Source organism: Neomonachus schauinslandi, chromosome 1, assembly GCF_002201575.2.
Source record: "Neomonachus schauinslandi chromosome 1, ASM220157v2, whole genome shotgun sequence".
NCBI classification, from domain to species: Eukaryota; Metazoa; Chordata; class Mammalia; order Carnivora; family Phocidae; genus Neomonachus; species Neomonachus schauinslandi.
In genome coordinates, this window is record NC_058403.1 from 184,743,382 (window position 1) to 184,756,994 (window position 13,613).

Sequence of the window (13,613 nt, forward strand, 5' to 3'; positions counted from 1 at the left end):
TTACAGAGAAAAACCTTGTTTTCAGTTTATTGTGTATTCTTCACCCAGTATTCTACGCATGTACAAGCATAGCATGTACAAGCATATGTATATACATCCCACGAAAGAAAGAAGAAAGAAAGAAAGAAAGAAGAAAGAAAGAAAGAAAAGAAAGAAGAAAGAAAGAAAGAAAGAAAGAAAGAAAGAAAGAAAGAAAGAAAGAAAGCGCACAGCTGGAAGTTACTGTATACATACTGCTTTGCACTTTGCTTGAAGTATCAGTATATTTGGAGATTAGTCCATGTCAGCCCATGCTGACGTGCTTCCTGTTTTCATAGCTGTGTAATATTCCATGTATAGATGGATCATAATATATTTAGATTGTGTCCAGTCTTTGGCTGCATAAACAATGCTTCAGTGAATAGCCTTGAATTTATTTCTTTGCACGTGTGTGTGTGTATGTGTAGGATAGTTTTCAAAAAAACGTTTTGCTGAATGAAATTTGAATTTTGACAGATACTACCAAATTGTCCCTTGAAGAGTATACACCAATTGATATTTCCACAAAAGGCATAAGTGACTGTTTCTCTACATGCTTACAAATACTGTAATATTATCAAACTTCTATTCATGGGATAGGATTGTGAGCCCATGGTGTCCCATCATTTGTGGCATGCACAGAGCAAACAGAAATAATGACAGGCAAAAAGTTCTGACTTCAAAAAACTTAAGGGATATAGACATAAAAACGGAATTATAGTGCTATGTGGTAAGTGGTCTCTAGAGAAAGAACACCTGGGAGCACATAGCCAGCGGACGTAACCCAGTCTGATCATCAGGAATGCCTTCCCCGGGTCTGAGGTGGATGCAGAGGTAGAGAAGGATATATAGGCTAAGGCTTGGAGAGGATCAGTCAGGTAAAGCCTCAGCGTAAAGCAGCCCCCCAGAAGGACCTGCCTATGCGCCCAGGTAACAGAGAAGCTGGGGCTGGCTGGCATGCAGCTCGCTGCACAGAGTGGGTTGTGTTCCCACATCAGCATCACCACATCAAAGCACAGCATACATGGGCCTCAGCTGAGATGACAAAGTGCTTGATTAGCAGCCTGGAATGTCCAGATGAGGTGTCTGGACTGCTTAGGGCTCATGTGCACCCAGGAGGACCCTAATAATTCAGCAGGGCTGACACATACAAAGGAGTTGTCAACCCGTCAGGCACATGGCAGGGTGGAGATGAAGATGGAGGAGAACTGCAGTGACCTCATCTCTCCATCTACCCCGGAGAGGAAGTCTCCCTGGGGAGCCACCATGTGGAAGAAGAAGTCTTTGTGGAGGGGCCAGTAATGAGCTGGGGTCATTTGTGTCGGCGAATGGACACCATATTGCCAGTGGGAAACACGCCCAGAATCCATATGGTGGAAGGCCTGTTAACGAGCTCCGGGTGCCCAGAGTCCTGCTCCTGCTTTGATTTTGCCAAATGGGCAGGAGCAGAAGGAGGCTCAGGGCCTTGCCTGCTGCTGTTCTGGCCCTGGCTGGGCTTTCTCTTACCAGTCCCTCCTCCTCATTGGTTCCCAGCACATCACCCCCCCCCTCACCCCTCAGGCCAAACTAGCTCAGGAAAGAGGGTCAGCTTCCCTGGGATCAGCAGCGCCCTTCTCTTCATCTCCCCAAAGCTGGGGTCCCAGGAAATGGAACACCATATAGAGTGACATATAGGGACAGGCATTCTCTTGAGGAGAGGGAAGGGTCTCTGTTGCCCAGCGACACCCTGACTTACTTGCCTCCAGCATCCTACAACATACTACACTTCGCTGGTACCATTTATGTCAGTTGATCCATTTGATGATAGAATTTTAATGAAATTAACCCTCACAGAATGAATAAATGGCCTGCAAATATTACTACAAAAGTGCTATAATCTCAGGATGCTACTAGTATTGTAAGCCTGGCAAACAGCGCAAAAATGGTGGAGCTGACACCCATCCTGCTAAGCAGGCGTGCTGTCATCCACATCGTGAGATAAAATCACTGCCAAAGTAATCAGATAGGATAGATGTCAGTCAAGAGATTCTGAAATGATTTACAAGACTACTTGAGCTACAGATTTACTTCCAGTATCATGAACAGTGAGCCTTGCCCTAAATATATGGGGTACCTTAAAATATGGCTAATAATAGTATAAAGCCGCCACAATTAGCAAGATACTTAAAAATATAGCTTTTTATCTTTAGCTCATCTTTAAGACTTCTTTATTTGTGTATATGTTATGCTACATGTAACAATGTAATATATTAATACAAAGTAAGTGTATATAATATAAATATATAAAATATAAATATAATGATATATATTTATATAACATATAAATAATGATATTTTATATATTTGTATATTGATGGTCATATATTTTTATATCGATAGCAGTATATTTACAGAAATTGGGCTATTGGCTCAACATATTTTACTGGCATAGGGCATGATCAAAAAATCTTTGGCAGCCTCCAGTCTAAAAAATCGGGCCTCCTATTTCAATCATGCCATAAGACACTGAGAAGACTCAAATTTTGCATTTAGCAAAAATGATCTATTTTCTTTCATCAGAGAGAGGGAATTCAGGCCTGGAATGAGAAGGGGTGAAAAATCAGCACAAACAAGATCCGTCAGAGGGGGCCGCTTTTGTGTTTCTGCCCAGCTCTCCCACTCTTCCTGAGCTCTCATTGCGCCACCTCGCGGGAAGCCATCGGCTCCCACCCTCCCTATGAGCCAGGCTTACAGGCGGACGGTGAGGCTGACAGCATCTGGAAGGCCGGGGTGTCTGCCTCTGAGACTCTAAGCCCCTCTCGTCCCCCTGCAGAGGTGCAAGCAACCCAGGAGAGAGGCTGCCTTCCCCTTCACCTAGAGAAAATAGATGCTGTGAAAACAGAGCCAAAGCCCACGTGCAACAAAGCAGGGCACGCTGCCACCACAAAAGCAAATCTTAGCAAGCCCAGCTTTCGTTGTGCCTATATTTAGTGCCTGTTCCCTCAGCTTAGGGGATTTTCCAGATAGTTCGCTCCTGCCTGAGTGCATGTTCCTCGGATCCCATGTGGCTCCTGAGGACTCGGGTGGCAAAATGAAGAAGGGGATGTGCTGAGTTATCCATAAATCTTTGCCTCGCTTCCGGCCCTGGAGGCAGTGAGAACCAAGCAGGAGACCCACATTGAGAGTAGCATATCTGAAGCATAGAGTGAAAGACACTTTCAGAGAGCCCATCCTTCCTGCTGTGTATGCTTCCTTTCAAGCCAAGACAGAGCTGGGTGTTTTGTGACAGAGATGTCAAGTCCTGGTGAAATGGTGTGCAAATGTGTGAGTGTCAGCAAGACCCTTCCCTTCCGTAGGTCTCACATAAAGTCCCTTCCATTTTCCCCTGCGTCCTTTGAGGGATGTCTCCTCCTGAAACAGGAGAAGGAATCCTGAGGAGTAGAAAGATGAACGGACGAGAGGTGCCCTAATGTGTAAGGATATTTCTTCCTTTCATACATCTATCTTCTTACAGGGAGAGAATCGTGTGTGAACATTGTCTGTTCTGGGTTGCGTTAGGACTTCTGAATTTTAGGAAAATGCAAAAGCAGAATCACAGAAACCATGATCCTGACTTTTGCTGAATTAGCCAGGGGAGAGAGAAGAGAGCAAGAGAATACCATTTCTGTCCTCGAGCTGGTCTGCTTGGTACGAGGCAACCACAGTTGGTAGTCAGAGCCTTGGATTGGAGTCCAGCGGCCAGGCTTTGCTTTATTTAAATGCCTGCCAGCTATGGGAGCTTGACAAGGCACTCAGCTTCTCAGCAGCAAAGTTTCTCATTGATTAAAAACATGCCCATGACCGGGTTTCCATTTTCTGGCTAAGATGGTTGTCCTTTTTCCCTACAGGTTATTCTCCATCCCACCCCAAACAGCCCCAAACAGTCAGAGTGGCACAAAATGACAGTCTCCAAAAACTGCCCTGATCAAGACCTCAAAATCAAACTTGCTGTCCGAATGGATAAGCCTCAGAACATGAAGCATTCTGGGTAAGTGTTTCTTCTCCGAGTGGGAGTTTTAGAGAAATCTCCATCCATATTTTCTAAAATAATTTCTAAAAAGAAAAACTGATCTTCAGAGAAGTACATGTAAGGAAATATAAAGGATTCATGAGAGATTACTATAAGCTTCCTCAATTCTTATGATTACTGTATGTGCATTTGTGCTGTCAAGATAGAATAATTTCCTTCTTTTCTAATAGGATTTCCAGTACAATTCAAAATGTTCCCAGAAGCATGCTGGGTGGTTCCGGTTTAGGAGGTTTTATTGGCTTTATGTACCTTTTCAGTGGCATCTAGATCTTTCAGACTATATGAATCATCCAATTTCACCTTCATGAACAGCCACATCCAAGAGACGTGAGCAGGTACCATAGGCGACATTCAAACGTTCAATTCACATTGAATCAGTGTTAGTGTTTAGTGTAGTCTTTAAATAAATGACCAAAACATAGAAGATTTATGATCACCTTCAGTTTCTTAAGGTTGAGAGACATGAGCAATTAAGTGATTTCAAGTAGCATGAAATAAGTAAAATAAGTTTTATTTCACAGATCAATGATTTTTACAGAAATTGTTTTATTGACAACAGGGTATATGCCATGGTCTATTAAATTGCTTGGACCCCACTATCTCAGTAAATGTGAATGTGTCACTTAGAGAGAAGTTGGGCCATATAACTCTGAATGGGGCGGGATATCTAACCAGTGGAAGGGAATGGATTGTTTTTCAGGGATTCTGCAGGTACCGATTGCCATTCTGCTTAACCCTTCTGGTCAGTAAATACGTCTCAATTCTCTTGGGGTGTGTGCATTTATGAGATGGCTTAAAATGATAAAATTGACATGAAAACTGAGAATTGGTTATGTGCTCGAGGCTTGGGGAATGCAAAAACCCAACACCAGGGACTAGCCACTGATTAAGACAGATTTAAATAGAGACTTTAAACAGGTCCAGGAGGGAGCAGTCAGGACAGGAAGTACACGCCCCAGCAAATGAGCAGACCACAGCAACATGTGGCTGGGGAAAAAGAACAGCATTCCAGCTTTGGTGCCTTGGAGTTGTAGGGAACATGGAACACTCAAGGTTCTAGAGAAAGATAGATACCTCCCAGTCAAGGCACTGGAGGCCTCAGACATGGGGAACTCCAGAAAAGAAAAGGTCTCCCAACAAGCTGGAGGGCCAGTACTGAACCTGAGCTATGGCATGGACTTAGAGAATTTGCATGGCATTATCTTGAAGCCAAACTATTCCCAGAGCCTGAGATGGGATTATGCCAAAACTCTTCTGCCTGTGGCCATGGGAAGGCCATGGGAGAGTGAGCGAGACCCTTGCTACACATGTAGTCTTTTTTCAACCGTTCGTGATGAAGGGCAGCCAGCTTCTCTTCAATCAAGTTAGCATCTCACGAAGATATCTCATGAAATGTTTGTGAAGTCAGCTTTTCCTCTTTGTTATCATACTCCTGGCATATATTCCAAAAATGTTAAGTGGAATTTCTCCCCCGTACTTCTTCCCCCTTGATGTTAACATTCCAGTTTCAAGACAATGGGTTTGAGAATTCTTTTAGGTCTCTATAGCACACAGGAAAAGATTCTGCATCTTTAGCAAAATATTGGCTCATAAATACTCAGTAACTATTTGCTAAAGGAACCAGAGTGTGAGTGGGCAGGATGGAAGGACACAAGAGAGAGAGAAATGAGGAGGGTAGGACAGACCAAAGAGAGAGACTGAACAAAAATATGATTGAATGTGTCTGTCCTCAAAAGTTCAGTCTTTTTAAACTTCCTTCAAGGATCAGTAGCTGAACCCACCTTCTCAGCCCCTTTGAAGCACCAAACTAGGAGTTTTCCAAGTACTCCCACATTCAATCCCCACAGCATACTTTACATGGGTATTAATTTTTCCATGGGACACATTCCCATTTCCCACGTTCTCTTCATTTACTCTGTTGGAAACTGAACTGACTGATCTGAATTCACTGATTTTTCTGTTGATTCATTTGTAAAATTATTGAGACATTTCAGGCTACCTTGACCCTACAGATGACAGAAGAAATATGTAACTCCCTTCTGACAGCTTACATCGCTATTTCATATTACTAGCCTGCCATGTAAAAATCACCCCTCTGCCAGGAACTAACAAGGAAGGCCTAAGGGAGCCCTGAGAAGTAGCCAATAGCTTTCTTACTAACATTGTCAGACCCAATGTGGCCTAAATCAGGCATGCACAGCATTAGTTGTGCAAGGGGTGACTCAAGGAAAATAAAAATGTTTATTATGGACTACAATTTTTTTTCATTTAAAGTGAAAATAGCTTTATTGGGCCCTATTGTGTGGGGAAGAAGGAGAGAAATATCAAAATAGTGTTAGAGCTTAAAGAATAGTAGAGAGAAGGGAATTAAAATGCATGGCTGAGGTTATAAATTTTATCTTCTTTCATGTTTACCAAAACATAAAAGGAAAATCAGAATTACTGTGAATGAGTCCTTGTTGGCGGACTGTGGTTCCTTGAATGAACCACTGGGCCACTCAGAATAACTTTCCTTATTGAACAGAAAAATGTTATTGAGAAAGTCAACACTACTTTCTGGCCTTAAGACATTAGGATCTGGGCCTATTGACAAGGAGCAAGTCCTCGGAGAGTAATTTTTCATATTTTACATCCGTATGGTGTTTTCAAGCTCAGCAAGTGTATTCACATGCACTTTCTCATTTTATCCTTGAAATAGCCTCACAGGGACTAGGTATCATTATCCTCCCATATTAATACATGGCCTCTCCCTTCACCCAGTTGCTCAGACCAAGAACCTTGGGGTCATCTTGGACATTTCTCTTTTGCTTTTGCTCTTCATCTCATCCATCAGCAAATTCTGTTCACTGCACCTTCAAGATAAACCTAGAGTTCAGCCTCTCCTCATCACCACTGTATCACCATTTGGATCCAAGCTTCCATCCCTCTTCCCCTTCACGTGTGCCCTTACTCTGTAAGCAGGCCCCCTACTGCTGTCCTTGCTTCCCTGTAGTCTGTTTCCCACCATGAAGCAAGAGTAATTTTTTTAACACACAAGTTAGATCATGCCACTCCAATGCTGGAAAACCTCTAATGATCCCCCATCTCAGAGTATAACCCATTGTTGTTACCATGGCTATGAAGACTCCACTGCCTACCTGACCTTGATCACTCCTCCAGCCACATTGGCCTCCTTGTTCTTCCCCAAAGACTCCAAGTGCACCTGCACCTCAGGGCCCTTGTCCCCACTCTTCCCTCTGCCTTGGATGCCTCTTCTTCTCCACCCAGCTTTCTACATGGCTCACCTGATTTCTGCATGTCTCTGTACCATATCAGAATGCCTTCCTTTCCTAGCCCACGTGTGTCCTCTCTCTTTCTCTTACTCTGCTTTATTTTCAGGAGAGCACTTATCATCATCTCACACATCACATATTTCTTTATTTATTGGTTTGTCGTCTCTCTTCCCCCTTGGACTGTGAGTTCCTTGTCACCAGGGACATTTGTCTCCCTTGTTCAAAGTAGCTCTTACAGGGCCTGCCATGTAGTAAAAGTCTAATAAATTAGCCTATTCGTGTGTAAATGAATAAGTGAATGAATGAATCCCACTTTACACATAGGGAAACAGATGTGGAGTGGTGAACAGACTTGCCCAAATGAGATTATACATTGGAGCTGGGTCTAGAATTGTGTTATTCTAACAAAGGACCCAAAACTTGAATGAAATACAGAGCTCCCGTGATTCCACTCTGGATTCAGTTAATGAACCACAGTACACCAACCCAGAGTAATTTACAGCAAATCTGATTTTCCTGTTATGCTTCAACGAAACTTGAAGGGGATACAGTTTATAAGTCTCAGCCATGCTTCTTAAAAATCCCCTCTCCTCTTCCATGTTCTTAGCTGTGCCACTACTCTAGACCTCTTGTTCTTCAAAACTATCACACTTCTCTCTCCTCCCTGCAAATCTCCAAAACACCACTCAGATTGGCACAGACTCTCAAACAAGACTACTACTACTGACCTAATTGAATAGTTTTAGGATTCCATTTTCTCTCCCTTGTTGGCTTATTTTCTATAAATGTCAATTAAATTAAGTTGGTTGGTAGTATTGTTGAAATCATCCAAAAACTTAAGGACTTCCTAGCAATTATTGAGAGAGAAGTATCGTAATCTCTGACTATCATTACAGATTTGTTTGTTTCTTCTTACAATTCTGTCCATGTTTGTCTCATTTATTTTGAAGCTCTATTCTTTTTTTTTTTTTTTAAGATTTCATTTATTTATTTGACAGAGAAAGACACAGCGAGAGAGGGAACACAAACGGGGAGTGGGAGAGGGAGAAGCAGACTCCCTGCTGAGCAGGGAGCCCGATGCGGGACTCGATCCCGGGACTCCAGGATCATGACCTGAGCCGAAGGCAGTCGCTTAACCAACTGAGCCACCCAGGTGCCCGAAGCTCTATTCTTAGATGCATAAACATTTAAGGTTATTATGTCTTCTTGATGAATTGACCCCTTTATTATTATGAAATGTTCTTCTTTATCCCTAGTAATATTCTTTGCCCTGAAATTTACTTTGTGTGACAGTAATGCAGCCACTCCAGCTTTTTAAATGGCAAATGTTAGGGGCGCCTGGGTGGCTCAGACGGTTAAGCGTCTGCCTTCGGCTCAGGTCATGATCCCAGGGTCCTGGGATCGAGTCCCGCATCGGGCTCCCTGCTCCTTGGGAGCCTGCTTCTCCCTCTGCTTCTCTCTCTCTCTCTGTCTCTCATGAATAAATAAATATATAAAATCTTTAAAAAAAAAGTTTAAAAAAAATAAAAATAAATAAATGGCAAATGTTAGCATGGTAAATCCCTTCCATCCTACTGTTTTTAACTTATGCCTTTAGAGTTAAAGTGCATTTCTTGTAGGCACCATGGAATTAGCTCTAGCCTTTTAAATCCAATCTGAAGATCTCTGCCTTTGAATTGGGATATTTAGCCTATTTATATTTAATGTGATTATTGATATAGTTAGGTTTAAATTAAATTGCTATTTGTCACCTTGCTTTTTGTTTTCTGTTTGTTCCATCTGATCTTTGTTCTCTTTTCCTTTTTTTTGCCTTCTTTTAGACTAATTGAATACTTTTATGATTCTGTTTTATCTTCTTTTTTGTATTATTGTCTATAAGTGCCAACTAGGCAATCGCCTAGGATGTAGTCCTTGGCACTAACCACTTACCAGCTGTAGGCAAGTTGCTTAACCTCTGTGAATCTCATTTTGCTCAGCATAAAATGGAAGTCATGATAGTTTTGCCTCATAAGGTTGCTGTGAGAATTAAATGAGTTAATATATGGAAAGCATTTAGAACAGGGGCTGATACATGGTTAGGGCTACAGCTACATAAGAGTTGGTGGTGGAGACTATTGTCACCATTGTTTGCTTTCATTAATTTATTGTGCTTCTCCCCAGCCCATGCTTCTTTCCTGCTGGGCTGCTGCAAGAAGCCTGAGGCACCTGGAGTCTTAGCACCCTCCATGCTCTCATTCACTCTCGCAGGAGGGGAGGGATGCCTCCCAGTGGGAATCTTGGTTTTGTCTCAGTGTGACTGCTCTTCTAAAACAAATTCACATGAAGAATTTCTAGCAGAAAAGAAAATGTTTTTAAAAGGCCCTGCCTCATTACCACTTGTGATGGGCTAGGTGCCATGGCAGCACAGGGACAAAGAGGAAAACAAACGCAGCCCCCTCCTCCCTTAGGGCTGGACTTCATCCCCACCAAACCAGAATGGCACCAACTCCTCATTTTCTAGGCTTTTCGGTGACTTCTGGCTCCACAGTCCCCCAGGTTGAAACTTTAAACTATCCCCGGTTCCCATGTCCCTCTCAACCATCCTTACCCCTTTGTACGGTGTCCAGGGGCAAGTTGATTCTGGTAGACACCCTGAGGGGAGCACGTACTCTTCTCTCTGCACTAGGTACTCATCCATCCTGGGAGAAGACATACAATAAAAAATTTCCCCATGAATAGCTAGGGAGCACCCACCCTGTGCACACCTCATGCTAAGCACAGAAGATACTTAATAAATAGAGCTGACTAATTCATTAACATTCACAAACATCAGATGAAGGAAGACCATCCCATTTTTTTTTTATACAAATGACAAGTTACAAGCATCACCATGGGTATTGTCCTGCCAAGGAGCCCCAGGGCAGAGGGATGCTGAAGCCAGGGGGCCATGGGAGACCCAAGAGCATCTTTCTCTTCTCTGTTTAGTCCTTCATAGTTCACTCTGGGCTCTCATCTAATGAAAATGCCCCCAGCGAATGACAGGGATGTCAATGACCTGCTGGCATAGGTTTTACAAAAATATTACAAGCGAGGATATGTTAGAATCACAAAGCAAAATGTGGCTTGGAGTTCCAAACCCAGACACATGTACTTTGCTTTATTTCCCAGTAGATGTGCACCCCAAAGCCAAACCAAAGTTCAAATAAAGAATCCAAAGATGAATCCTTTGCAAAGTTGGTAGTTAGGTGCTCTTTGTACTAGAACTACTATTTCTACCTCTGTTGCTGCTACTACTAAGGATAACGCCAAGCAACAATATGGCCTAATGTAATGAAGCACTTCCTGTGTGCCAGTCTGTGCTAAACCCTGGCCATGCATGCTCTCCATCAGTCCTCAAAACAAATTCACACACTATCCCCATTTTGTAGCTGAGGAAACTGAGGCACAAGACAGCCAAGCCAAAGGATGGCTGATGGCAGGGCCAAAATTCCCACATAGGTTTTTCCACCCTGAGCCTAAGATAAACCACTAGGTTAAACTTCTACTCACAACACTAGAATGATGATTTATCTATTTGTAAATCCAAATTTCCACAATCCTGATGGCCTGAAGAGAGAGTCGAAGGCCACTCATGCCCATGCAGATAGAGCTGTCTGTAGTGTGAGGAGCTGGAGGGGAAAGCCACCCGGATGTCTGCAGGGACAGAGCTCCCATCTGCTCCAGGTACTTCTCATTCTGTCTACTGAGCGCATTTCAACCTCAGAGAACACAGAGCCGGAGCTGACTAGACAGAAATGATACAGTGCAGCCCTCAGTTTTTCTTGGTTTTGACACCTTCTGGTATGTGCCAAATTAGCAATAAATTCTGAGGAAAACTTCTGAGGGAAAGCCCCTCCTTCACACAAACCAACTGATATTTTGCAAAGGAGAATTGTTGATTTTTCTCTGATCCCACTCAGCTTTCCCATTCAGAAGCCTTTCACTGGAAAAGTTCAACTGGAAGAATGATTCGTGTTCTCATTTCGGTAAAGACACCAAAGTTTGTCATCATCTAAAATGGGAGGAAGAATAGCAGCATGGAAGGGGTATTCTGGAACCTGGCTGTTCCAAGTTTTCATCCTAGCTGCGTCTTTCACCAGCTGCGGAACCCTGAGCGGGTTCCTGCAACTTCAGGTTCCTCAACTGTAAAATAGGAATAGTGATGTCATGAAGTAGCTAGTAAGTGTTTACTTTGTGTCAGGTGTTGTTCTGAGCACTGTAGATTCCATTAACTATTTAATCCTCCCAACAGTCCTTGAAGTAGCTACTATTATTATGCCCATTGCACAGATGAAAGGCTGAGGCAGAGATACATCTAGTAACTTACTGAAGGTCTCACACACAGCTAGGCAACATGGTTCCAGATTCAAGGCCTTACCCCCTCCAGGTAGATACAATAAATTCAAGCAAAGGGCCTGGCACAGCACAGTAGTAAAATGTGGTCAAGCAGTAGCTAGGATTTTTATTCTGAAGAGAGAATTAATGCTTCAGTATGAGTTACATTCTGTGGGGTTTCATGCATTCCTTTTCCTGGTTTCATTCCCATCAATTAAAACTATAAACTTCAGATGTAGTGTTCTACTGTGTTCACTGTTCTGAATCTCTCTACATGGGTTCAAGTTAAGGGGAAAGACATAATGGGTAGTAGCTGCCAGATATAACTCCAGAAAAATACGAGACTGTGAACCTTGCCAGTCATTAGTACAGATACAAAATTTTTCACCCACTTTCTTCATTTGATTTTTGTTTCATCTATTTTTCTATGTCTATATGTCCAGGGAGATTTCTTTTCACATATTTAGCTATTATTTACTACTAGTAATGATATGCTTTCCTCTGTACCCAGAGATAGTTTAAAATAAGGCTGGCATTTATTGTGCATCTACTTTCTACTGTGCCTTGTGCTTATACTCCACAAGAATCATCTCACTTAATCCCCACAGTGACCCTGTTTGAGAAGAACCATTGCTGGCCCTAACCTGTTTTCTAGGACACCAGGAGGTTAAGCACCTTGCCCAGCATCTCAGAGCAACCATCCCAACTAGAACTGGAAGACAGTATCAACCCTCTCTCAGTAGCCCTGGCCATGCCTCCCATTGAAGGTCAATTTCTGCCATGAATATGTTAATAGATTATTTCAAGAAGGTGGAGAGCACTGTCCAGGACAGTGGATTACAGCTGGGTAATCCACACAACAGTGGAGCTGACCAGGTTGACCTCAGGGCTGATGCACTTACCAGCCGTCCAACCACTGCCATGGTCTCTGTCTTAGTCCAGACAGCATCCTCTCTCTCCCACCTGCACCACTGCACCCATGACCTTGCTGATCTCCTTGCATTCTCTCTTGCCCCTTTCATCCACAATGCCTTCTCCACCCAGCGACCACAGGGATCATCTTTTTTTTTTTTAAGATTTTATTTATTTATTTGAGACAGAGAGAATGAGAGAGAGAGAGCACATGAGAGAGGGGAGGGTCAGAGGGAGAAGCAGGCTCCCTGCCGAGCAGGGAGCCCGATGCGGGACTCGATCCAGGGACTCCAGGATCATGACCTGAGCCGAAGGCAGTCGCTTAACCAACTGAGCCACCCAGGCGCCCCCCACGGGGATCATCTTAAATAGAAATATAATTGTGTCTCTGCCCTGCTTGAAATCCTTCCACAGTTTCCCATCCTGATTTAGAATGAGTGTATTAATGATCCGATTTACCCATTTAAAGGTCACTCTGTCTGCTGTGTAGTGAGTGGAGTAGGGACAAGAGTGAAGCAGGGAGACTAGTTAGGAGCCTGTTGCCATGGCCCAGGTGGACATCATGGAGGCTTGACTGGGGAGTAGCAGTGGTGATGGAAAGAATTGGGATATATTTTGGGGCGCCTGGGTGGCTCAGTCATTAGGCGTCTGCCTTCAGCTCAGGTCATGATCCCAGGGTACTGGGATCGAGCCTTGCATCGGGCTCCCTGCTGGGCGGGAAGCCTGCTTCTCCCTTTCCCACTCCCCCTGCTTGTGTTCCCTCTCTTGCTGTCTCTCTTTCTGTCAAATAAATAAATAAAATCTTAAAAAAAAAAAAAGAATTGGGATATATTTTGGAAAGAAAATTCAGAGAACTTGGTGATGGATTGCATGTCTTTATGCAGTGTTTTAAAATCCCATCAGAAACCTTTATAAAGGTTTCTCTGGTTCCCCAAGAGCATGGCATTCAAAACCAAATGAAATATAACAACTATACACTGACTTCCTACTGCATACATATCAAGAACTTT

At 43.2% G+C, this 13,613-nt stretch overlaps 1 protein-coding gene across 7 annotated transcripts in view; it reads left to right on the forward strand.

The window, feature by feature from the left end:
* The window catches only part of CADPS (calcium dependent secretion activator), a 467,508-nt gene that overhangs the window by 283,375 nt on the left and 170,520 nt on the right, over positions 1 to 13,613 (forward strand). For all 7 annotated transcript variants that reach the window (XM_021695231.1, XM_021695230.1, XM_021695232.1 and 4 more), the window contains one exon: positions 3,885 to 4,024. In XM_021695231.1, the coding sequence (XP_021550906.1) occupies positions 3,885 to 4,024 (140 nt within the window). The remainder of the gene's footprint in view (positions 1 to 3,884; positions 4,025 to 13,613) is intronic.